At 44.3% G+C, this 25,608-nt stretch overlaps 1 protein-coding gene across 2 annotated transcripts in view; it reads right to left on the reverse strand.

Moving 5' to 3' along the window:
- Positions 1-25,608, reverse strand: part of LOC140198138 (uncharacterized) — a 174,738-nt gene that overhangs the window by 64,074 nt on the left and 85,056 nt on the right. For both annotated transcript variants that reach the window (XM_072259098.1, XM_072259097.1), the window contains exons 10-12: positions 24,282-24,386; positions 3,837-3,947; positions 863-928 (exon numbers count right to left, since the gene is read on the reverse strand). In XM_072259098.1, the coding sequence (XP_072115199.1) occupies positions 863-928; positions 3,837-3,947; positions 24,282-24,386 (282 nt within the window). The remainder of the gene's footprint in view (positions 1-862; positions 929-3,836; positions 3,948-24,281; positions 24,387-25,608) is intronic.

The raw sequence follows: 25,608 nt of genomic DNA on the forward strand, positions 1-25,608 counted from the left end.
GTATACAAAGTTATGAGGGGTATATTTTGGGTAAATTTCAGGCTTTTTTCACTGAGGTTGGATGGAATTTCAACTAGAGGTCATGGGCTAATGGTGAAAGGAGTAAGGGGAACATGAGGGGAAACTTTTTCACTCAAAGGGTCGTGAGAGCGCGGAATGAGCTGCCAGCACAGGTGGTGCATGCAAGCTTGATTTCGGCCTGTAAGGGAAGTTTGGAGAGGTACATGGATGGTAGGGGTACTGAAGTCTATGGACCCAGTGCAGCTCGATTGAAGCAGGTAGCTTAAATTGCTCAGCGTGACCTAGATGGGGCAGAGATGGGTGGATCAAAGGGAATATCTGATACGCTGAGTTATTGTTGCAATTAGAAGCACATAAAGCTTCTTTGTCAGTGTCAGACATCACAAGTAACAGGGCTGAAGGACATGCCTTGTCAATAGAGAGAGAAAAATCATGAGGCAATGTCAGATGGATGACGGCAGAAGTGGCTATTTCTTACAAAGATAAACAGAGAAAGCAAGTTACCTAAAGTTAGTGAATTCAAAATCGAGTCCAGAAAGGAAAGACTATCTCCTGAGATTATGTTCAGAAACACAATCTGACTTTCCATGACTTGTCTATAATTGTCTGAAATTTTGTGTGGCCAGTTGTTCTGAACAGAGATTTAAACTAAAATGGACATTCAGATATTTTAAACCTCCAGCAGGTTTCCCAGTCTCAGCCGTGGGGCCAAGGACTGTATGTGTTTGTGATCCAGATGAAGCAGTTCACAATGTTCTGACAGAGGCACTTCATTCTATCCCTCTGCTCAGCACCAAGTCCATCATTTCATGTAAATACAGAATAACGTTCAAGCACTTACCTGGAATGGAATTGCTGACAGAAATGCCAAATAAGAATATCAGGTTAGATCCAAAGAACATAATCACTAAAAAAAAAAGAAAATGAAACTATTTGAAATTCTCAGAATCAGAATTGAGAATGAATCTTACTGACAAATATCATGAAATTTGTTGTTTTGTGGCAACTGTACAGTGCAATAAATAAAATATACTATAAATTACAGTAAGATATATAGTCATGCAAAAAGAGCAAAAACAGTGAGTTCATCTTCACGGGTTCACGGACCGTTCAGAAATCTGATGACAGAAGGGAAGAAGCTGTTCCTAAATCAATGAATGTGTGTCTTCAGGCTCCTGTGCCTCCTCCCTGATGGTAGTAATCCCCCTGAGTTACAATCTACACAATTTATTCAAAACTTGCTTCAGTGAAGTGCTGCAGTGAACAGAGATGAACCCGGGCTTGGTCAGGTTCATTGTGATACTCAGTGTCCTAACATGAGGCAATCAACCAGCTCAGAACTGGACCAGACATTCAAGCATTGGACCGAAGGAGGTTCAGAGAGCTCTCACACACTGGCAACAAGTGGAGAGACCAAGGAAGGACCAAAAGCATCTTCTGGTTCCCTCTGGAAACACTACATTTGATAACTTACTGACCCACAGTCATCTCATGTGGAAATGACAGGTACTCTGTAGTTTGTCCGTGTATACATCCAGTGGATGGGATATCAGGCCACTGTAAATCAGTTCTGCTGAATTATTCCAGTGACCTGGAGGACTGCAGTAAACAACATTTTGCCAGTGACTGAGTTCCATTTCTGACAGTACAGCCTGTTCTGGTGCAGAGAATCAGAACATCACTGTTTCAGCTGTTCAATGGCATTGGACAGTGTTCTGGTTCAAATTGAAAACTGAACTCCACGAGGTGCAGGCTGAACAGTCCACAAGCTGGAACATTTTATGTAGACGTGGGCAGAGGATGCCGGGGAGATTCACTGTTAATTGGCGATTTAGATCCTCGGGATTCCTCTCCTTCATCCAGTGTCTCCTTTAATTCATTTTCCACTGCTTATTTATGTTTGTAACTCAGATCAGTTTTTATGTCTTGTTCTGTACTGCTGCCACAAATCGTCAAAATTCACTCGATATGTCAGTGATATTAATCCTAATTGTGATTCGTTCAGGTGTTGCTGGTGGGTCCAGTATTTATTGTTCATCTTCAGTTGTTCTTGAGAAAGTGGTGCTGAGTTGACCTTTTGTTTTGCTTCCTATTCATATTTCCATGTTCCCACCATCTTCAAATCTCTCTCACCCATCGTTCTCCATTGGCACATCTTCCAGCTCCATTCATTCAAGTTTGAGAGATCTTGTCCTACCTCAAAAATTGGCTGAACCAACAGTCAACAGATCTGGCTGTTTCCTATGAACATCACCCCAGTTTCTAATCTCGACCAAATTGCCTGTTGAAAGATTATTCTGAATATAAAAATAATGCCTTCGTTCCATCCTTTAACTTTCGCAGCAACTTATCAGGATGCCATGATGTTTGTGATCGAGATCATACATCTGTGTCTGCAGCTTCCCTCCTTCAATCTGCCCACTGGATCAACCCTTCAAAATGTTACCCATCTCTCCAGTACTGAAAATTGTACCTGTCTCTAGATTCATCTGTTTCTATATTCTACCTCATCTCCTTGCCAAGTTTCACATCCACAGATGCTCCCACACATCACCCTCACACATTCTCTCCTGTCCTTTCTTGCTACCTTTCTATAAAGCAATCACGTTTGCCACTGTCCAATTTAATGGAAACTTTTCAGAATAGGGAGAACATTTAAATTGCTGCATGAAGTATGTCATTAGCTGCCTCTTTTAGATCCCAGGATAAGGTCCATCTGGATGTCCAACTTGTCAGTTGGCAGCTCCAACAATTGACTCAGTGTTTCTTCCCTGGTGATTGTAATTTTCTCAGATTTGTTGCTCTACACTGATTCTCACTCAGATTACAGCTCATTGTTCATCAATACTTTCAGAAACCTCTTTGACTTTACAATTCGCTTCCCCCTTCCTCTCTGCAGTCTATAAACCTTTATATTTCTGTTCTAATCCTCTCCTCAGCAAGCTTGATCTTTGTGTTTTCAGCAAATTGTTCTTTACCTCTGAATTTGCCCCACTAAAGCTCACCACCTTTCCTTAATCCTTCAAGCTTTTCTTTGATACCCCACTGTCTGACCAAGCCTGGGGTTATCTGCCCTTATCTTGCTTTACTTGGCTTAGTGACAGACTTCATTTGGTAATTTGTGAAACAGCAGGGGGCACTTACTGTATAAACATTGATTCTACTCTTGGACAACTTTAGTCTGTATGGTGAAGTAGATCTCAAAGTGAATTTAGCCAGGCCTTGCTTGAATTAGGCCATGAGGAAGGAATGCCAATATTTTGAACCCTGGATAGTTTACAACTTGGAGAGGAAGAGGGGGAATGTGTCCCCTTGTGCTGACTATCTGGAAGGTGCCATTGAAACAAAATCAATGCAAATATTTCGGAAAGATCGATGAGAGGCCTCCCAACACCGAATTCTATCGAGGATCAGAGGGATACCTATCATGCAAACACCTCACCATCACTGGGATAAAGGGGATTCTGTCTCTCATTCCTCAGCTGATTTCATTTTGAAGTTGAACAGCACCACCTGTCAAACACCAGACAGCAGAGATAGCTTCCTCTCAACCCGACTTCTTCCAAAGATCCCTCTGGAGTCAGGTAAGAGATGGGATCACTGTGAAGCAACACTTCACAACTGGGTGAAAAATGATGCCAGTTTCATCCCACAAGTCACAGTGAGTCAGAGGGGTGGGTAGGGTCTGTGATGGGGACGTGGTGTTGATTGTTGGAGTTTTTCATTTCATTAATGTCTGTGATAAAATTAGTCATAAATTACTTGGAGAGACGGCTGGAGCTTATACCACAGGCAAATCACACAAAGTCACATACCTTTTTGAGGATTCTTCAAGACCAAGTACAACCGATATATAACACCAATGATTGGCAATATCTGGACAACTTTCCACAAGGCATTAATTAAAGTGTCCTTGATGGAATCACCTGCAAGTGAAAATAAATTCAAATAAGAAAAGATGTAACAATTCATCAGAGAAATGACCATAACAGCTGCACAATGTTGCAAACAACCTAAATGTTCCACTTTCATCCTGCAGGTCAGGCATGTGCCAACCTCTGCCCTGTCTTACTGACTCTAAATCAATTGACTGCACATCCTCTAAGGTGGGAAAAGAAGATGCTTAACTGTTGTTCCAATCGAGAACAGACAATTCACAATCCTGATCAGCTGTCCAATCTTCCCAGGTCACCTCCTGCCAATATTCTGCATCAGCTGCTCCTTCTGGTGTTACAATGGCCCCACCGTTAGGAGTTCACTGCACTGTGACCAGCACACATGTGATCCAGGATTTGATTCTCCCAAAGTCCACAACAATTGGTAATGGAGTTACCCCACAATTTCACTGGAAAGTCACTGAAACTCTCAATTTCAATCACATCAGCCTCTGTCTCATTTCCCAACGATAACTGGGGTCAGACGTTAACCCATCAAGCAGAGAAAGCCTCCTTGTGAAGGGCAGGTTGATGCCCAGACAGTTGACTGACAACAGCACATCAGACTGATTGTCACCAGCTACTTTATTTCAGATATCATGGTCTGATGTTGCATCGTGCCAGGAACAGGAGAGTGTTTGACAGCTCCTTACATTAGAAACGTAGAAACATAGAAAACCTACAGCACAGTACAGGTCCTTCAGCCCACAAAGTTGTGCCGAACATGTCCCTACCTTAGAAATTACTAGGGTTACCCATAGCCCTCTATTTTTCTGAGATCCATATACCTATCCAAAAGTCTCTTAAAAGACCCTATTGTATCTGCTTCCACCACCGTTGCCGGCTGCCCATTCCACGCACTCACCACTCTGCGTAAAAAACTTACCCCTGCTATTTCCTTTATACTTACTCCCCAGCACCTTAAATCTGTGCCCTCTTGTGGCAGCCATTTCAGCCCTGGGAAAAAGCCTCTGACTATCCACACGATCAATGCCTCTCATCATCTTATACATTCTTCATATCGTTTCAATGACGTCACACAGGAACTGAAAAATTCAGCCAACTCCTGTGAGTGGGGGCAGAGTGAACTTCTCCACGTGAGAAACAGAACCTGTAATCTCACAGCATCTTTTACCAGTCTCTGGCCAGACAATGAAGTACTTTAAGTGCAGTCACTGTTGGAGGGAATGAGACTCAGTTTGTACTGAGTAAGGCTGAACAACAGTCATGTAAAAGCTGGCTTTGTGATGTTGGTTAACAGAACTATGTTTTCCAATACTGCGGAGAAATCCTTTATTCTTTTGGAAATAACACGGAAGGATCATTTACACCTTCCCGAAGAAGGCTCAATGTCTCATCCAAAAGTGGAGATCTCTCAATGTGCAACACTTCAACAACACTGGTTCTGAGAATGTGGGTGATGCTGGTGAAGCCACAGATATTCCCTGTCCGTTTACCCTGACAGGGGGATGGTGAGCCTCCCACTGGAACCTCTCTGTTGTTCTCATGATGATGCTGGGTCAGGATTCCAAGATACTAACCCAGTGATAATGAACTGTTGGCCTATCCATGAGCAGACACAGTGATGTCTCTGTGTATACACCATTATAATATTGTAATTAAATGATAGACTCTGAGAGTCACAGATGTCACTCTGTTACTGGGGCTACAATTACCAGCTGTGCTTTGACCAAAACCCAAAAATTCTCTTGTTTCTCACTGTTACCATCAGCTAGCAGGTACAGAAGCCTGAAGGCACACACTCAGCGATTCAGGAACAGTTTCTTCTCCTCTGCCATCCGATTCCTAAATGGACATTGAACCCATGAACAATACCTCACTTTTAAAATATATATTATTTCTGCTTTTCGCCGGATTTTTAATCTGTTCCATGTATGTATACTGTAATTTATTTACTGTTTTTTACCTTTTTTGGTATCATATTTTTGGTATCACTGAGCTGCTGCTGCTAAGTTAACAAATTTCACTACACAAGCTGGTGATAATAAACCTGATTCTGATATCACACACTTTCCTCTTGTTCCCTTGGTTCTTCTCACCTTCTTCCAAGTCTAACTAAAGCTTATCAATTAGAAACACTACCCTCCACAGATGCTGCCTGACCTGGAGAACATTCCCAGCTCAGCCAGTTTTTATTACAGCTATGCAGAACATTGGCACGGGAGTCTGCATTTAGCTCCTCAGGTCATTCAATGGGACATGTTTAACCCATGGCATAGCTCCATGTGCCCAATTGTACTGGTGGAGATTGGGACCCAAACATCCCGGGGTCCACATACAAGTCTGGGAAATCTACAGCACACTCACTTAAATGACAAAACTAAAACAGAGGTTCAGTCGATTCAATGGAGGGTGTGGGGGAGGGGGAAAGAAAAATCAGCACCAGCAGAATCAATGGTTGCTGTTGGGGTAGTTGAGATCCCTGAAAGATGAGGGTCAATAATTGTTTGCAGTGGATTCCAAGTTCAGAGCTGTGACAGTAAAACCCAGTGGTCCTGGGGGTGACCCAACATCAGGAGCTCCCAGAACAACATGACCATATTACCACTGCAGTTCCTCTACAGGACTGATCAAATGCATCTTCAGACTTTGTGGGAGGCTAGAGAAGATGGCCCTTGTGAAGATATTTATTTCATCATTAGCCAGCAGTGAAGTTCCCAAAGACTGGAAGGAGGCTAATGTCGGTCTAGTGTTTAAGAAAGGCAGCAAGGACAGGCCAGGGAACTACATCCTGGTCAGCCTGACATCAGGGCTGGGGAAGTTACAAGAAGGAAGTCTGAGGGATACAAATATCAGGATTTGATTCACCAAAATCTGATTAGGATAAGGCAGCATAGCTTTATGTATGGGGAGTCATGTTTGTTGAATCTTTCAGAGATTTTTTTTGAAGAGGTAACCAGAAGTGCAGACAGGGCAATGAATGTGAACTATTTTGACATAATCCTTCATAGGCAGGTGGTCTGGAAGGTTAGGTGCCATGGAATCCATGGGCATCCGGGTTCAGGGGAATTCAAAATTAGCTCAAAGGTAGAAAGCAGAGGGTGGTGGTTGAAGATTGTTTCTCATAATAGAAGCTGGTGACAGTCGTCGGTGTTGGGACACTTATTATTTGATATTTTTATCAGTGATTTGGATGCAAATACACAATGTTTGATCACTAAGTTTGCAGATGACAGGAAATTAGACCATAAGACTTTAAGATATAGGAGCAGATGTAAGCCATTTGGCCCATCAAGTCTGCTCCACCATTCAGTCATGGGCTGATCCAATTCTTCCAGTCATCCCCACTCCCCTGCCTTTTCCCCATGCCCTGGCCAATCAAGAACCTATTATCTCTGCCTTAAATACACCCAATGACTTGGCCTCCACAGCCGCTCGTGGCAACAAATTCCACAGATTTACCACCGTCTACTAAAGTAATTTCTCCGCATCTCAGTTCTAAAAGGATATCCTTGAATCCTGAAGTTGTGCCCTCTTGTCCTAGAACCCCCTAATATGTGAAATAACTTTACCATCTCTAATCTGTTCAGGCCTTTTAACATACAGAATGCTTCTATGAGATCCCCACTCATTCTCCTGAACTCCAGGGAATACAGTCCAACAGCAGCCAGATGTTCCTCATACAGTAACCCTTTCCTTCCTGGCATCATTCTCATGAAACTTTTCTGAACCCCTCCAATGTCAGTATATCTTTTCTAAAATAAGGAGCCCAAAACTGCACACAATACTCCAAGTGTGGGCTCACGAGTGCCTTATAGAGCCTCAACATCACATACCTGCTCTTATATTCTATCCCTCTAGAAATGAATGCTAACATTGCATTTGCCTTCTTCACCACCGACTCAACCTGGAGGTTAAACTTCAGGGTATCTTACACAAGGACTCCCAAATCCCTTTGCATCCCTGCATTTTGAATTCTCTCCCCATCCAAATAATAGTCTGCCCTTTTATTTCTTCCACCAAAGTGCATGACCATACACTTTCCAACATTGTATTTCATTTGCCACTTCTTTCCCCATTCCTCTAAACTACCTAAGTCTCTCTGCAGGCTCTCCATTTCCTCAACACTACCTGCACCTCCAGCTATGTTTGTATTATTGACAAATTTAGCCACAAATCCATGAATACCGTAGTCCAGATCATTGACATACATTGTAAAAAGCAGTGGTCCCAACACCGACCCCCATGGAACTCCACTTGTAACTGGCAGCCAGCCAGAATAGGATACCTTTATTCCCACTCTCTGTTTTCCGTCGACCAGCCAATGCTCCACCCACACTAGTAACTTCCCTGTAATTCCATGGGCTCTTATTTTGCTAAGCTGCCTCATGTGTGTCACTTTGTCAAAGGCCTTTTGAAAATCCAAGTACACCATGTCTACTGCATCTCCTTTGTCTACCCTGCTTGTAGTTTCCTCAAAGAATTGTAGTAAGTTTGTCAGGCAGGATGTTCCTTTCAGTAAACCTTGCTGGCTTTGGCCTATCTTGTCATGTGTCTCCAGGTATGCCGTAATCTCATCCCTAACTATCGATTCCAACAACTTCCCAACCACTGATGTCAGGGTAACAGGTCTATAGTTTCCTTTCTCCTGTCTCCCACCCTTCTTAAATAGCGGAGTAACATTTGCAATTTTCCCATCATCTGGTACAATGCCAGAATCTATCTATTCTTGAAAGATCATTGTTAATGCCTCCATAATCTCTCCAGCTACTTCCTTCAGAACGCGAGGGTGCATTCTATCAGGTCCAGGAGATTTATCCACCCTCAGATCATTAAGCTTCCTGAGCACCTTCTCAGCCGTAATTTTCACTGCACAAACTTCACTTCCCTGACACTCTTGAATGTCCGGTATACTGCAAACGTCTTCCACTGTGAAGACTGATGCAAAATACGTATTCAGTTCCTCTGTCATCTCTGCATCTCTCATTACAATATCTTAGGTGGTGTTGTTGATAGTGAAGGTGGTTATCGTGGGATGCAGAGGGATTTCGACCATTTAGGGAAGAGGGGTCAGAAGTGACAAATGGATTTTGAATCTAATGAAACCTTCTCCCAATCAAGAGAACTTGAGAAACTTAATACTGATCATAATCTATAGCTCTGCCTCATTCTATTAGACCACAGGATGAAGTCCATCTCGACCTGGGACTCGGCAGATGGAAGCTCTGACAATATGCTCAGTACCTCTTCCTTGGTGATCGTAATGTACCCAGTTCACAGCCCCACATGGTTCTCCCTCAGACAATGGCTCAGTATTAAAATGCTGATCTGTTCTTTCAGAACCCTCTGACTTTACATTTCACCTCCCCGTCTCTCTCAGTCTACAAGCTTTCTTGCAAAAGGATTGCAAGAGACCAACTTTGGTCCTCTGGAAGACCAGAATAGTAATCCATGTGTAAAGCCAAAAGAGACTGGAAAGATTTAGAATAGATTTTTTGCATTTGTATTTACTTGGGAGACACGGAATCTGTAGAAGTGAGGAAAATCAGCAGATAGGTTATGGATAACAGGCGAGGAGGTGTTTGCTGTCTTGAGGCAAATTAGAATGGAATAATCCCCTGACCCTGTGGCAGGCTACAGCAGAAGTCACTGGGGCACTAGCAGAGATATTTACATCATCGTTAGTGTCAGGTGAGGTACTGGAGTTTTGGGTGATCTCTAACGTTGTAACACTGTTTAAGAAATGCTGCAAAAATAAACCAGGAAGTTATAGTTCAGTGATCCTGACATCAGTAGTGGGAATATTATTGGAAGGTATTCTAAAGGACTGGATACATGAGTATTTGAAAAGACAAGGACTGATTAGGGATAGTCAACGTGGCTTCGTGCATGGTAGATACTGTCTAACAAATATTATGGAGTTTTTCAAGGAAGTTACCAGAAAAGTTGATGAAAGTAAGACAGTGGATATTATCTACATGGACTTTAGCAAGAGAATTGAAAAGGTCCCACATGGGAGATTGGTCAGGAAATTTTAGTTGCTTGGCATTTAAGATGAGGTAGTAAATTGGATTAGGCATTGGCTTGGTGGGAGAAACCGGAGAGTGATAGTAAATGCTTGCCTCTCTGACTGGAGGCCTGTGACTAGTGGACTGCCACAGCAATCTACTGGGTCCATTTTGTATGTCATCTATATCAACGATCTGGATGGTCATGTAGTTAACTGGATCAGCAAATTTGCAGGTGACACCAAGATTGTGGATGTAATGGACAGTGTGAAAGATAGAATTTATTGTGGACAGGTATGAGGTGTCGTACTTTGGAGGACCAACCAGGGTAAGGTCTTACACAGTGAATGGTAGGGCACTGAGGAGTACAGTAGAAGAAAGGGATCGAGAAATACAGGTCAAACATCCTTTGAAAGTAGTGTCACATACAGAGAGTTGTAAAGGAAGTATTTGGTATATTGGCCTCCATAAATCAAAATGTGGAGTGCAGGAGATGGGGTGTTACATTGAAGTTGTACAAGATGTTAGCGAGGCCTAATTTGGAGTATTGCATGCATTTTTGTTCACCTACCTACAGGAAAGATATAAATAATGTTGAAAGAGTACAGAGAAAATTTACAAGGATGTTGCCAGGACTGGAGGACTTGAGTTATAAGGAAACACTGAATAGCTTAGGACTTTTCCACACAGAGAGTGGTGGGTGCATGGAATGTACTGCTGGTAACGGTGGTAGAGGTGGATACAATAGGGTCTTTTAACAGACTCTTAGATAGGTACATGGAGCTTAGAAAACTAGAGGGCTATATGGTAGGGTAATTCTAGGCAGTTTCTAGAGTAGGTTACATGGGCAGCACAACTTTGTGAGCCAAAGGGCCCGTAATGTGCTGTAATTTCTGTGTTCTATGTTTATTCCTTGGAATGCAGAAGATTAAGAGGAAATTTAATAGAGATATACAAAATTATGAGGGGTATAGATGGAGTAAATGCAAGCAGGCTTTTTCCACTGTGTTGGGTGGAACTACAACTAGAGGTCATGGGTTAAAGGTGAAAGGTGAAATGTTTAAGTGGAATATCAGGAGGAATTTCTTCACTCAGATCGTCACTAGAGTGTGGAATGAACTGTCTGTGCAAATGGTGCATACAAGCACGATGGCACCATTTAAGAGAAGTTTGGAAAAGTACATGGATGGGAGTGGTATGGAGGGTGCAGGTCAATGGGACTAGGCAGTTTAAATGGTTCCACATGGATTAGATGGGTCAAAGAGCCTGTGTCTGTGCTGTATTTTGTATGATTCCATGACCGTATTTTTGTATCCCTTCAATGACATAGGAAGGAAAAGCAAAGAGGTCCTGAAAAGCGAATTTAGAGAGCCAGGCAGAAAGCTGTAATGCAGGACCTCTATGTAGTAATTTCTGGATTGCTACCTGTGCCATATATCAGTGAGGTTAGAGAAAGGATGTTTTGCAAACAAATGTGTGGCTGAGAAGCTGGTTCATGGGGCAGGGCTTCAGATTCTTGGATCATTGGGATCTCTTGGGGGAGCTATGAACTGCACAAAAGGAACAGGCTGCACCTGAAACCAAGTGGGACCAATATCCTCGCAGGCAGGTTTGTTAGAGCTGTTGGGGAGCGTTTAAACTATTTGGGCAGGGAGACGGGAACTGAAATAAAGGGACTTAGTATAGGACGGATGGTAAAAAAGCAAAGATAACGTGCAGTCAGACCGTTTAGGAAGGGCAGGCAGATGATAGTACAAAATTGCAGCCAGCAAGGTGGTATCAGTGCATTCCTAAGGGTTGCAAATACGGTACTCAAAGTGTTATATCTCAATGCACAGAATATAAGAAATTAGGTGGATGATCTTGCTGCACTTTGACAGATTGTCAGGTATGATGTTGTGGCCATCACTGAATCGTGGCTGAAGAATAGTTGCAGTTGGAAGCTAAATATCCATGGCTACATGTTGTATCGTCGGGATAGAAAAGTAGGCAGAGGGGTTGGTGTAGCTCTGCTGGTAAAAAATGTTATCAAATCCTTAGAAAGATGTAACAGAAGGATCAGAAGATGTTGAATCCTTGTGGGTTGAGTTAAACTGCAAGGGTAAAATAACCCTGATGGCAGTTATATCCAGGCATCCAAACAGTAGCTGGGATGTGGACAAGGGAAACAAGGGAAAACCTGTAGATGCTGGAAATCCAAGCAACACACACAAAATGCTGGAGGAACTCAGCAGGCCAGGCAGCATCTATGGAAAAGAGTAGAGTCGACGTTTCAGGCTGAGACCCTTCATCAGGACTGGAAAAAAGAGAGGAGAAGTCAGAGTAGGAAAGTGAATGGAGGGGAGGAAGAAACTCAGGCGACAGGGGAAACGAGGAAGAGGAGAGGGGTGAAGTAAGTAGCCAGGAAATTGATTGGTGAAAGAGATACAGGGCTGGAGAAGGGGAATCTGATATGAGAGGACAGAAGGCCATGGAAGAAAGAAAATAGGGAGGAACACCAGAGGGAAATAGAAAAACCATGCCAAAAGAGCAACATTATGATAGTCATGGGAGATTTGAACATGAAGGTATATTGGTTATACTGGTAATGGATCTGAAAAAAGTAAATTTGGTGAACATCTGTGAGATGACTTTTTAGAGCAGTTTGTCATTAAGCCTATCAAGGGTTCATCTATACTAGACTGGGTGTTTCGTAATGAGCTGGAGGCAATTAGGGAGCTAAAGGTAAAGGAACCCTTAGGAGGCAGTGATCACAATATGATTGAGTTAAACTTGAAATTTGATAGGGAGAAAAGTCAGATGTAGCAGTATTTTAGAGCCATAGAACAATATAGCACAGAAACAGGCCTTCTGGCCCTTCTTGGCTGTGCTGAACCATTTTTCTGCCTAGACCCACTGACCTGCACCTGGACCATATCCCTCCATACACCTCTCATCCATGTACCTGTCCAAGTTTTTCCTAAATGTTAAAAGTGAGCCCGCATTTACCACTTCATCTGGCAGCTCATTCCACACTCCCACCACTCTCTGTGTGAAGAAGCCCCCCCCACTAATGTTCCCTTTAAACTTTTCCCCCTTCACCCTTAACCCATGTCCTCTGGCTTTTTTCTCCCCATGCCTCAGTGGAAAAAGCCTGCTTGCATTCACTCTATCTATACCCATCATAATTTTATATACCTCTATCAAATCTCCCCTCATTCTTCTACACTCCAGGGAATAAAGTCCTAACCTATTCAACCTTTCTCTGTAACCCAGTTTCTCAAGTCCTGGCAACATCCTTGTAAACCTTCTCTGCACTCTTTCAACCTTACTAATATCCTTCCTGTAATTTGGTGACCAAAACTGCACACCAATACTCCAAATTCGGCCTCACCAATGCCTTATACAACTTCACCATTACATTCCGACTCTTATACTCAATACTTTAATTTACAAAGACCAATGAACCAAAAGCTCTCCTTACGACCCTATATACCTGTGATGCCACTTTCAGGGAATTTTGTATCTGTATTCCCAGATCCCTCTGTTCTACTGCACTCCTCAGTGCCCTACCATTTACCTTGCATGTTCTACCTTGGTTTGTCCTTCCAAAGTGCAATGCTTTACGCTTGTCTGTATTAAACTCCACCTGCCATTTTTCAGCCCATTTTTCCAGCTGGTCCAAATCCCTCGGCAAGCTTTGAAAACCTTCCTCACTGTCCACTACACCTCCAATCTTTGTATCATCAGCAAATTTGCCGATCCAATTTACCACATTATCATCCAGATCATTGATATAGATGACAAATAACAATGGACCCAGCACTGATCCCTGTGGCACACCACTAGTCACAGGCCTCCACTCAGAGAAGCAATCCTCCACTACCACTCTTTGGCTTCTTCCATTGAGCCAATGTCTAATCCAATTTACTACCTCTCCATGTATACCTAGCGACTGAATCTTCCTAACTAACCTCCCATGCGGGACCTTGTCAAAGGCCTTACTGAAGTCCATGGAGACAACATCCACTGCCTTCCCTTCATCCACTTTCCTGGTAACCTCCTCGAAAAACTCTAATAGATTTGTTAAACATGACCTACCACACACAAAGCCATGCTGACTCTCTCTAATAAGTCCCTCTATCCAAATACTTGTAGATCCTATCTCTTAGTACTCCTTCCAATAATTTACCTACTACCGGCGTCAAACTTACTGGTCTATTATTTCCCAGATCACTTTTAGCTTTTTTTAAACAACAGAACAACATGAGCTATCTTCCAATCTCCGGCACCTCCCCCGTAGATACCGACATTTTAAATATATCTGCCAGGGCCCCTACAATTTCAACACTAGTCTCCTTCAAGATCCAAGGGAATACCCTGTCAGGTCCTGGTGATTTATCTACTCTGATTTGCTTCAAGATAGCAAGCACCTCCTCCTCCTCGATCTGTATAGGTTCCATGACCTCACTACTTGTTTGCCTAATTTCCATTGACTCCATGTCAGTTTCCTTAGTAAATACAGATGCAAAAAATCCATTGAAGATCTCCCCCATTTCTTTTGGTTCCATACATAGCCAACCACTCTGATCTTCAAGAGGACCAATTTTATCCCTTACTATCCTTTTGCTTTTAATATACCTGTAGAAGCTCTTTGGATTATTCTTCACCTTGACTGCCAAAGCAACCTCATGTCTTCTTTAAGTCCTCCTGATTTCCTTCTTAAGTTTTTTTTGCACTTTTTATTCTCCTCAAGCAACTTATTTGCTCCCTGTTTCCTATACATGTCATACATCTCTCTCTTCTTCTTAATCAGAGTTCCAATATCCCCTGAGAACCAAGGTTCCTTATTCTTATTCACTTTGCCTTTAATCCTGACAGGAACGTACAAACTCTGCACTCTCAAAATTTCTCCTTTGAAGGCCTCTCGCTTATCAATTACATCTTTGCCAGAGAACAACCTGTCCCAATCCACGCTTTTTAGATCCTTTCTCATTTCTTCAAATTTAGCCTTTTTCCAGTTTAGAACCTCAACCCAAGGTCCAGATCTATCTTTATCCAGGTGAATAAAATAAATTATAGTGGTATGAGAGAGTTGTCCAAAGTAAATTGGAAGGAGATGCTGGCAGGGATGACAGCAAAGCAGTAATGGCTTAAGTTTCTGGGAGAACAATCTAATTCTGCTCCTGTGCCTTATGGTTTCATTCTGTTACCAGAGACAACCTGATCTTATCATTTTGTGCTTTGAGCAGTCTTGTTCCTTATCTTGAAATTCCCCAACTAGAGCTTTGTATCCCTTCATAATTGATTAAGCTTTACTTTAATACACAACTCTCTGACAAAACCTGGGGTCATCTGTCTTTTTTCCTGATTTCTGTCTCTCAGAGACAGACTTCATTTGGTAATTTATCTATAAATCAGCAGAGAACATTTACACTGCAAATGCCAGTAGCTATTGGTACTATTCTTGTGAAATATTGTCACTATTCTCATCGGCTGCGTAAGTCTAGGGAAGACAATCTCCGGCCCTGTGAAACATGTGAGACTGAAGTGTGAGCCCGACCCCAAAACTTCCTGTTTGTGTGGATGCTGTGCAATTCGTTACCCTGTTACAAATCAGTACCGCGAAATAACAGACAGTACACTACATACAATTAAATGATTTAGCTTTATAATTCTTAATTTGACTAAAGGGTTAGTAAAGAAAAAGCATAAAAAAGGGCCCATTTTAGTGAAACAGTCTAATGTGCACAAGTTGGAGTTCATGGCTTCTCCTTCACCGATCCTCCTTCAATCTCCCCGGGCTTCGTCGAACCATGGTCCCACTCTGGGTCGAGTCCTACGACCTCTTCTCTCTGGTGTCTTAGACCATAAGACCATAAGGCAAAGGAGCAGAAGTCGGCCGTTTGGCCCACAAGTCTGCTTCGCCATTTTATCATGAGCTGATCCATTCTCCCATTTAGTCACGCTCCCCCGCCTTCTCACCATAACCTTTGATGCCCTGGCTACTCAGATACTTATCAATCTCGCCTTAAGTACACCCAATGACTTGGCCTCCACTGCTGCCCATGGCAACAAATTCCATAGATTCACCACCCTCTGACCAAAAAAATTTCTTCGCATTTCTGTTCTGAATGGGCGTCCTTCAATCCTTAAGTCATGCCCTCTCGTACTAGACTCCCCCATCATGGGAAACAACTTTGCCACATCCACTCTGTCCATGCCTTTCAACATTCGAAATGTTTCTATGAGGTCTCCCCTCATTCTTCTAAACTCCAAGGAATACAGTCCAAGAGCGGACAAACGTTCCCCATATGTTAACCCTCTCATTCCCGGAATCATTCTAGTGAATCTTCTCTGTACCCTCTCCAACGTCAGCACATCCTTTCTTAAATAAGGAGACCAAAACTGCCCACAGTACTCCAAGTGAGGTCTCACCAGCGCCTTATAGAGCCTCAACACCACATTCCTGCTCCTATACTCTATTCCTCTAGAAATGAATGCCAACATTGCATTTGCCTTCTTCACTACCGACTCAACCTGGAGGTTAACCTTAAGAGTATCCTGTACGAGGACTCCCAAGTCCCATTCCATCTCAGAACTTTGAATTCTTTCCCCATTTAAATAATAGTCTGCCTATTTATTTCTTCTGCTAAAGTGCATAACCATACACTTTCCAACATTGTAAACAACAGGAATTCTGCAGATGCTGGAAATTCAAGCAACACACACAAAAGTTGCTGGTGAACGCAGCAGGCCAGGCAGCATCTCTAGGAAGAGGTGCAGTCAACGTTTCAGGCCGAGACCCTTCGTCAGGACTAACTGAAGGAAGAGTGAGTAAGGGATTTGAAAGTTGGAGGGGGAAGGGGAGATCCAAAATGATAGAAGATAGGAGGCCCCACTGATCTCCCTCCTGGCACTTGTCCGTGTAAGCGGAACAAGTGCTACACATGCCCTTACACTTCCTCCCTTACCACCATTCAGTGCCCCAAACAGTTCTTCCAGGTGAGGCAACACTTCACCTGTGAGTCGACTGGGGTGATATACTGCGTCCGGTGCTCCCGATGTGGCCTTTTATATATTGGCGAGACCCGACGCACACTGGGAGACCGCTTTGCTGAACATCTACGCTTTGTCCGCCAGAGAAAGCAGGATCTCCCAGTGGCCACACATTTTAATTCCACATCCCATTCCCATTCTGACATGTCTATCCACGGCCTCCTCTACTGTAAAGATGAAGCCACACTCAAGTTGGAGGAACAACACCTTATATTCCACCTGGGTAGCCTCCAACCTGATGGCATGAACATTCACTTCTCTAACTTCCGCTAATGCCCCACCTCCCCCTCGTACCCCATCTGTTACTTATTTTTATACACACATTCTTTCTCTCACTCTCCTTTTTCTCCCTCTGTCCCTCTGAATATACCCCTTGCCCATCCTCTGGGCCCCCCCCCCCACGTGTCTTTCTTCCCGGACCTCCTGTCCCATGATCCTCTCGTATCCCTTTTGCCTATCACCTGTCCAGCTCTTGGCTCCATCCCTCCCCCTCCTGTCTTCTCCTATCATTTTGGATCTCCCCCTCCCCCTCCAACTTTCAAATCCCTTACTCACTCTTCCTTCAGTTAGTCCTGACGAAGGGTCTCGGCCTGAAACGTCGACTGCACCTCTTCCTAGAGATGCTGCCTGGCCTGCTGCGTTCACCAGCAACTTTTGTGTGTGTTGTTCCAACATTGTATTTCATTTGCCACTTCTTTGCCCATTCTTCCAATCTATCCAAGTCTCTCTGCAGACTCTCCGTTTCCTCAGCACTACCAGCCCCTCCACCTACCTTCGTATTGTCAGCAAACTTAGCCACAAAGCCATCTATTCCATAATCCAAATCGTTGATGTACAATGTAAAAAGAAGCGGCCCCAACATTGACCCCTGTGGAACACCACTTGTAACCCGCAGCCAACCAGAATAGGATCCCTTTATTCCCACTCTCTGTTTCCTGCCAATCAGCCAATGCTCTATCCACGTATATAACTTTCCCGTAATTCCATGGGCTCTTATCTTGTTAAGTAGCCTCATGTGTGGCACCTTGTCAAAGGCCTTCTGAAAATCCAAACATACAACATCTCCCTCGTCTACCCTACTGGTAGTTTCACCCAAAAATTGTAATAAGTTTGTCAGGCAGGATTTTCCTTTAAGGGATCCATGCTGAGTTCTGCCTATCTTGTCATATGCCTCCAGGTAACCTCATCCTTGACAATCGACTCCAACAATCGACTCTAACAACTTCCCAACCACCGATGTCAAGCTAACAGGTCTAAAGTTTCCTTTTTGCTTCTATGTCCCATTCTTAAATAGCGGAGTGACATTTGCAATCTTCCATTCCTCTGGAACCATGCCAGAATCTATTGACTTTTGAAAGATCATCGCTAATGCCTCCGCAATCTCCACAGCTACTTCCTTCAGAACACGCGGGTGTATTCCACCTGGTCTGGGAGATTTATCTAACTTTAGACTATTCAGCTTCCTGAGTACTTTCTCTGCTGTAATTGTGACTGCACACACTTCTCTTCCCTGCCACCCTTGAGTGTCTGGTATACTGATGTCTTCCTCAGTGAAGACTGATACAAAATACTCGTTCAGTTCCTCTGTCATTTCCTTATCTCCCATTACAATTTCTCCAGCATCATTTTCTATCGGTCCTATATCTACTCTCACCTGTCTTTTACTTTTTATATACTTGAAAAAGCTTTTAATATCCTCTTTGATATTATTTGCTAGCTTCCTTTCATAGTTAATCTTTTCCCTCTTAATGACTTTCTTAGTTTCCTTTTGTAAGCTTTTAAAAACTTCCCAATCCTCTGACTTCCCACTAATTTTTGCTTCCTTGTATGCCCTCTCCTTTGCTTTAACTTTGGCTCTGACTTCTCTTGTCAACTACGGTTGCATCCTTTTTCCATTCGAAAATTTCTTCTTTTCTGGAATATACCTGTCTTGCACCTTCCTCACTTCTCGCATAAACTCCAGCCACTGCTGCTCTGCCGTCTTTCCCGCCAGTGTCCCTTTCCAGTCAACTCTGGCCAGTTCCTCTCTCATGCCACTGTAATTTCCTTTACTCCACTGAAATACTTCTCCTTTCATCTCCCGCCGAACAAAAGACCCAGCTCGCACCAGTGTCAGGTACACAACACAAAAAACATACTCCCTTCATTGGGCTGCTCACATTCCAAAGCACCCGTTAACTCTAACCATAACCCAAACACAGCTTCTGTGGAAAGACCATTACATTAGCAGTGAACCTTGTCCCAGGGTGTTACACTCTCCCCCCCACCGAAATTAGTCATGTCCTCACGACAGTGAGATAATTTTCCACCCCTTCATACAAAGCACAAAGTCCAACCCAGGTGTAAGTGGCAGTGATATGGCTCACCAAGGCGATAGGTGCCACACTCTGTTCCCCCGGTGCTACATCGGCCAGCCTATCTGGTGGGGGGGGGGGTCTCCTGATGCTTTGAGACCTCCTTACCCCGTCATCTACTTCTTCAGGTTCAGATACTCCTTGAGATACTCCTGGCCTACCTGGCAAGGCCTCCTCCAGTCTATCACTTGTGCCCTCTTCCAACTCGGACCCCTCAACCATGCTGAGCCCTGCTTCATCCCCTTCATGGGCCCGCTGAAACCCAGTCTGTCCACAGATAGTCCCCCCGATTTCACCTGACTCAGCGTGAGAAGGGTTGGGAATCTCTTCCTCAATCAGTGGGGAGTTAGCAAAAGGCAGCATATACCACACCCCCATTTCCTCACCCTCCGTATCAGTATTCCATTCAGGGGTGGGGGCCAGTCTAACCTCACCTGCTGTTGGTCCTTCAGTCACCCTGCGATACTGCAGAGTCCTCTTACAAGGTGTAGGCTCCAGGTCAGGCTCTGGGTCAACCTGCATCTCTTTTCCCAGAGGCAGAAGGTGGTTCTGATAGAGAATCTTAACAGGCCCATTCCCATCCTCTGGTTTCACCCGGAAAACTGGAACATTTGGCATCTGACTCTCCACTACATAGGGCATGGCCGTCCAGTGGTCAGCCAACTTATGCTTCCCAGTTAGCCCCAAATTCCTTATGAAGACTCGGTCTCCCGGCATGAGTTGGGAGAACCTCACCTTTTGGTCATACCTCCTCTTATTTCCTTGATTCTGCTTGGCAGCCCTGACCTCAGCTAATTCACAAGCCTTTTTTCACATCCCTACTCGTATGAGACACAAATGTCTTCAATGGTATGTCTTCCTCACCGGTCTCAAAACAAAGATCTCCTCGTGCCCAAACATCAGATAATATGTCAAGTACCCGGTAGCTTTATACCGTGTACCGTAGTAGCAGTGGACCAGATGTTCAATATGTCAACTCTACTTGTTCTTCTTGCTGGTATGTTTGGCATCAAGGTTCGGAGCATGTCTAGCAAGGTCCAATTAAACCTCTCAGGCTGGGCACCACCCTGCCAATGATGGGGCATGATCCTCGACTTCTCGACTCCAAGCGTGTTCAGTAACTGATGTATGAGCCTACTCTCGAAATCCCGTCCCTGATCACATGTATCCACATGGGAAGGCCATAATAAATGAAATACTTCTCCTACCATAGACGCCCTCTGATCCTTGGTGGGGAAAACTTGCACATATCTGGTGTAATGACCAAGACATTCGCCATGTTGCTGGCAACAGCCTCTATTGACAGGAGATCCATACACACCAGATCAAGGGGCTCTGCACTCTGCAAGTGGGACAACGGAGTGGCCTTTGTAGGCAGTGTCTTCCTCCGTATGGATCGAATGCACAACTTCCAGTACTCTTCGACCTCCGGCTTCATTCAGTGCCAGTAGAACCGATGTCTGAGCAATCCATCGGTCTTTTCAACCCCCAAATGGCCAGAATCGTCATGAAGTGATTTCAACACAATCCTCCAATACTTCTCAGGCAGAACCAGCTGGGAACACCGAGGTCAGTCCGGAGGTGACGTGACCTGGTATAGGATCCAGTTCTTCAACTCCAATCTGGGCCATTCTCTCAGTAGTGGAGGCACCGCAGTGTGTTTCATCTTCTCCACTTGGGCCGGGTCTCCCGTTTCGACCGCTGACCAAATGGTACCGATGCCCGAGTCATCTCACTGAGCAGCTGCCACTTCCCCAAGACTCAATTCCGGTAACTGGTTTGTCTTCAGAGCAGTCAGGTTACAGTAAACTTGTGGAATGGTGTCATCAGAAGCTCCCAGTTGATCCACCACTCAATCCTGCCCTTACCTTCTCTCTATCTTCACTGCGATGGCAAACTGACACATGGCTTAACTCCCGGGATGCTCTCTCACTCTGTGTCCCTGTCCAGCCCATCGTGCACATGTCGGACAAAGAATCAGCATCAATGTTCCTGATTTCCAGCTGGTACTTCAGGCTGAAATCATATGCAGACAACACCTCCAACCACCGATGGACTGTGGCATCCAATTTCATCGAGGTCAGGATATAAGTTAAAGGATTGTTGTCCATCCTTACCTCTGAGGTGGTCACTCAACTTATCCACCACAGCCTATTTCAATGCCAGGAACTCCAACATGTGCATGGAATAGTTTTTCACAGAGGGCAATAGATTCAGGCTGACAAATGCAACAAGTCTCAACCCTGTGCCCTGATCCTGATACAGGACACCTCTTAAGCACTCTCTGCTGGCATCCGTATGGACATACACCAATCGGAGGTCTGCAAAAGCCAGCACATGTGCTTGTATCAGTACCTCCTTCAGCAACTGAAAGGCCTCTTCACATTTCATATCCCACCTTGCTCCAAAAGGCTCTGAAGGGCTAAAATACCCTTTACCCTCCTCTCCTTTTGTTGTCCTCCTTTTCTTCCCCAAGGGAGGGTAACCACGCAGAAGATGATTTAAAGGGTGACTTACTTTCGCGTCGCCCTTCACGAACCCCCGATGGTAACTACAGAACCCGAGGAACAAGCGCAAATTGCCCACAATCTGGGACCTTGGCCATGTGGTCACCGCCTCTATCTTAGACAGATCCATAGCTACTCCAAACCATGAGACTATGTGCCCAACATAGCTGACAGACGTCTTGCAGAACTGGCACTTGTCCAGGGAATGTTTTAACCCTTCAGCTTCCAAGTGGCCCAGCACCTTCAGCAGCCTTGCTTCATGCTCCTCCAAGGTGGACCCAAACACTATGAGGTCATCCAGATACACCAATACCTCAAGCAAGTTTATATCCCTCACCACATTCTCCGTGATACACTGGAAGGCCACAGGGGCTCCTGATATGCCCTAGGGCATCCTTTCGAACTGGAAGAATCCCAATGGATATATAAGTGCCGTTTTCTCTTTGGCAGCTGAACAAACAAGCGAGGATTGTGTGACTTACAAGACAGGCGGAGACCCCAAGTGATCAGGTACTGGGACTGGGTGCCTTTCAATATTTGGTTGATTATTAATTGATTCCACCTCACCTGTCTGAGTGGCCCTTCTACACTTCAAGCAATTTAGCTGCCTCTCCAGCTGAAAAATGTAGACAGAAAGCTTCTTCCCCTCGTCCTGACACGTTCTGAAACCTCGTCATGAGCTCCATTGGGCTTCCCATCGCACCAAACACCTTTTCTCACATTTGCATGTATGCCACAGAAGTGGCAAGGAGGTTCTGTGCCTTTACAGCTCTCACAACGACAGCAGCCCGCCCACTCAAACTCTCAACCAATCACCGTCGTCTCATGTCATCAGAGCACTGCCAATCACCTAACAACTGAGAGGTCTGCTCCGCCCAAGTCTCATACGCCTTCTCCCCTTTATGGCTGGGCTATCCGTCGTCACTTCAACGCAGGGGCCCACTACCAAGGACTGTACCCTGCTGACGGAGGCGTCCTGTGCCTCCAACGCATTCTCTTCCTCTCGTACTTCTCTGATCAACTCAACAGTACTTAAAATTCGAATTCACAATTCATCAGAATACAAATATCTACCCCACTCAACATTCACGCATTCGTTACCAGTAACCCCGTGGATTCGCACCACCGCTCAACACCGGCAGCATCCATTTCCACGTATTGTAATCACTTTAGCGGACACTCGGCTTAAACACACAGCCCACTGGACCAATGCTCAGGGCAATCACGCAGCATCCAATGAAATCGATCCCGGATGATACCCCCACAATTGAATCACTCTGGTTACATCGGCTGCGTAAGTCTAGGGAAGAAAATCTCCGGCCCTGCCAAACGTGTGAGATTGGGGTGCAAACCCACCTCCAAAACCCCGTTTGTGTGGATCCTGTGTGGTTCGTTACCCTGTTACCCTGTTACAAATAAGAACACCGCATACAATTAAACAATTTAGCTTTATTATTCTTAATTTGACTAAAGGGCTAGTAAAGAAAAAGCAAAAGAAGAAAAGTGCCCATTTTTATGAAACAGTCAGATGTGCACAAGTTGGAGCTCATGGTTTCCCCTTCACTGATCCTCCTTCGATCTCCCCGGGCTTCGTCAAATCATGGCCCCGCTCCGGGTCAAGTCCTATGAACGCTTCTCTCCCGCGTCTTCTCCATTCATCTTCCGCCGAACAAAAGACCCAGCTCATACCGGTGTCAGGCATACAGCACAAAAGTACACTCCATTCATTGGGTGTTCACATTCCTGAACATCTATTATCTCTAGACATGACCCAAACACGGCTTCTACAGAAAGGCCATTACATCAGCAGTGAAACCTTTCCCAGGGTGTTACACTTGGTTAACTATAGTCTGTGTGGTTAAGTTATTCTCAAGAAACACACACAAAATGCTGGAAGAACTCAGCAGGCCAGGCAGCATCTATGGAAAATGGCACAGTTGACGTTTTGGCCCTTGCATTAAGTGATTGGAAGGTGCTGTTGAAAACAAAATTGATGCAAGTATCTAAGCAAGATTACTGGCAGCCTGAAGGAGAGCCTTCCCACATCCAACTGTATCGGGGATGAGAAAGGCCCCAAACACTCACTCACTCACCTCACCATCACCGGGATCCTTTACACCAACCTGATATGATGCTGAAATTTGACAACACATGCATCAAACCCTAGTGAGCTGTGACATGTTCTCTCGAGACTACTTTTTCTAAAGACCCCTCTGGAGTCAGATCAGGGGTGACTCCAGAATCATTCCAGCTGTGGTGACACTGTAAATCAGAATTTCATAACTGGGAAAAATGTCAGACAATTTCATCCCACAGGTCACAGGAATCCAGAGGGGTTGGTGGGGGTGAGGATAATTCTTCTTAGCTTTTCATCTTATTTTTATAAAAATAAGTCTAAAATTACTTGTAGATGTGACTGGAGTTGATACACAAGACTGAAAATACAATGACACATACCTTTGTCCAATTCCCTCTTTATCACCCGACATTTCAGAATTAAATACAGCACAATTGGCAGCAGGATTGCAAAGACAAGAACGACAATTTCCGTGGTGGAAAAGCCTGCAATTTTTTTAAAAAATCAAATAAGTAAACATGTAACAATTCATCAGATAAATGACACTAACAGCTGCCTGCAGTTACAAATAACCAAACTATTCCACTTATCTCCACAGGGCAGGAAATGTAGTAACCTCTGCCCAGACTTGCTAACTTTGTCTACATGACTGAACCAACTGACTCTACATGGCCTCCGATGTGGGATAACAACATGCTGACCTGTTATTCCAGACCTGAATTGTCCTCTGCAGTCTAATCTATCCTGGTCACTTGCTGTCAATATTCTGCACTGGCTGCATCTCCTGGTGTTCCAATGGCCACATCTTGAGTAGTGCACTACACTGCAGACAGCCATCCCACACGGTCCATGGTCTGTTTCTCCTGACATCCACAACAATTGGTTATGGAGTTGTCCCACAATTTCACTGGAAACTCACTGAATCACCCAAGTTCAATCTCAAATCATCAGTTTCTGATTCATCTACCACTGATAATCGGGGCCAGGTGTTAACTCTTGCAGGGGTGAGTGGGTGCAATTGCTTACTGGCTCCATTCCACACTTTGTCAAGTAGTTTTTCCCATTACTTTTGCAAGAGGGAGTTCTGGCTGATATCAATGATGTGGCCGGGGTACATTCGAGGAGACAATGCTGCTTCTTGGAGACAACATCGACGTTCACGTGATTATCTGATACATAATCAATGCTCAACGTCACCAGCTGCTTTTTGTCTGATATCAGGGACTCATGTTGCAAATTGCTGGGAACAGGATTGTGTTTTAGGCTGCTTCTCTTGTTCTTAATATCTGGTCAATGACATCCTACAATTTTTTTTTTAAATCAGCCATTTTCTGTGAGGGTGGGTGGGCATAGTGATTTTTTCCAACTAGAAGAACCACCTCCAAAGACACTGCAACTCTCACCATTCTCCGGTCCAGGAGCAAGTCTCAGCCAGTGAAGTACTTTCAGTGCAGTCAGTGCTCGAGGGAATGAGATATCCAGTCTGAACTGAGAAAGACTGAACAAACAGTGTGGGACAGAAACTAGACAAGCTGCTTTCGTGATGCTGGTTTACAGAATTATTCCTTCCAAAACTGACAAGAACTATTTTACTCTTATGGAAAAACACAAAGAAAAAACATAAATTGATCCTTGGCTTAATAGCTAATCCTGTACATTGGATTTTAAGAAGGCATTTGACAAGGTGCCACTCATAAGGCTGCTTAA

This window comes from Mobula birostris, chromosome 5, assembly GCF_030028105.1.
Source record: "Mobula birostris isolate sMobBir1 chromosome 5, sMobBir1.hap1, whole genome shotgun sequence".
NCBI lineage: Eukaryota > Metazoa > Chordata > Chondrichthyes > Myliobatiformes > Myliobatidae > Mobula > Mobula birostris.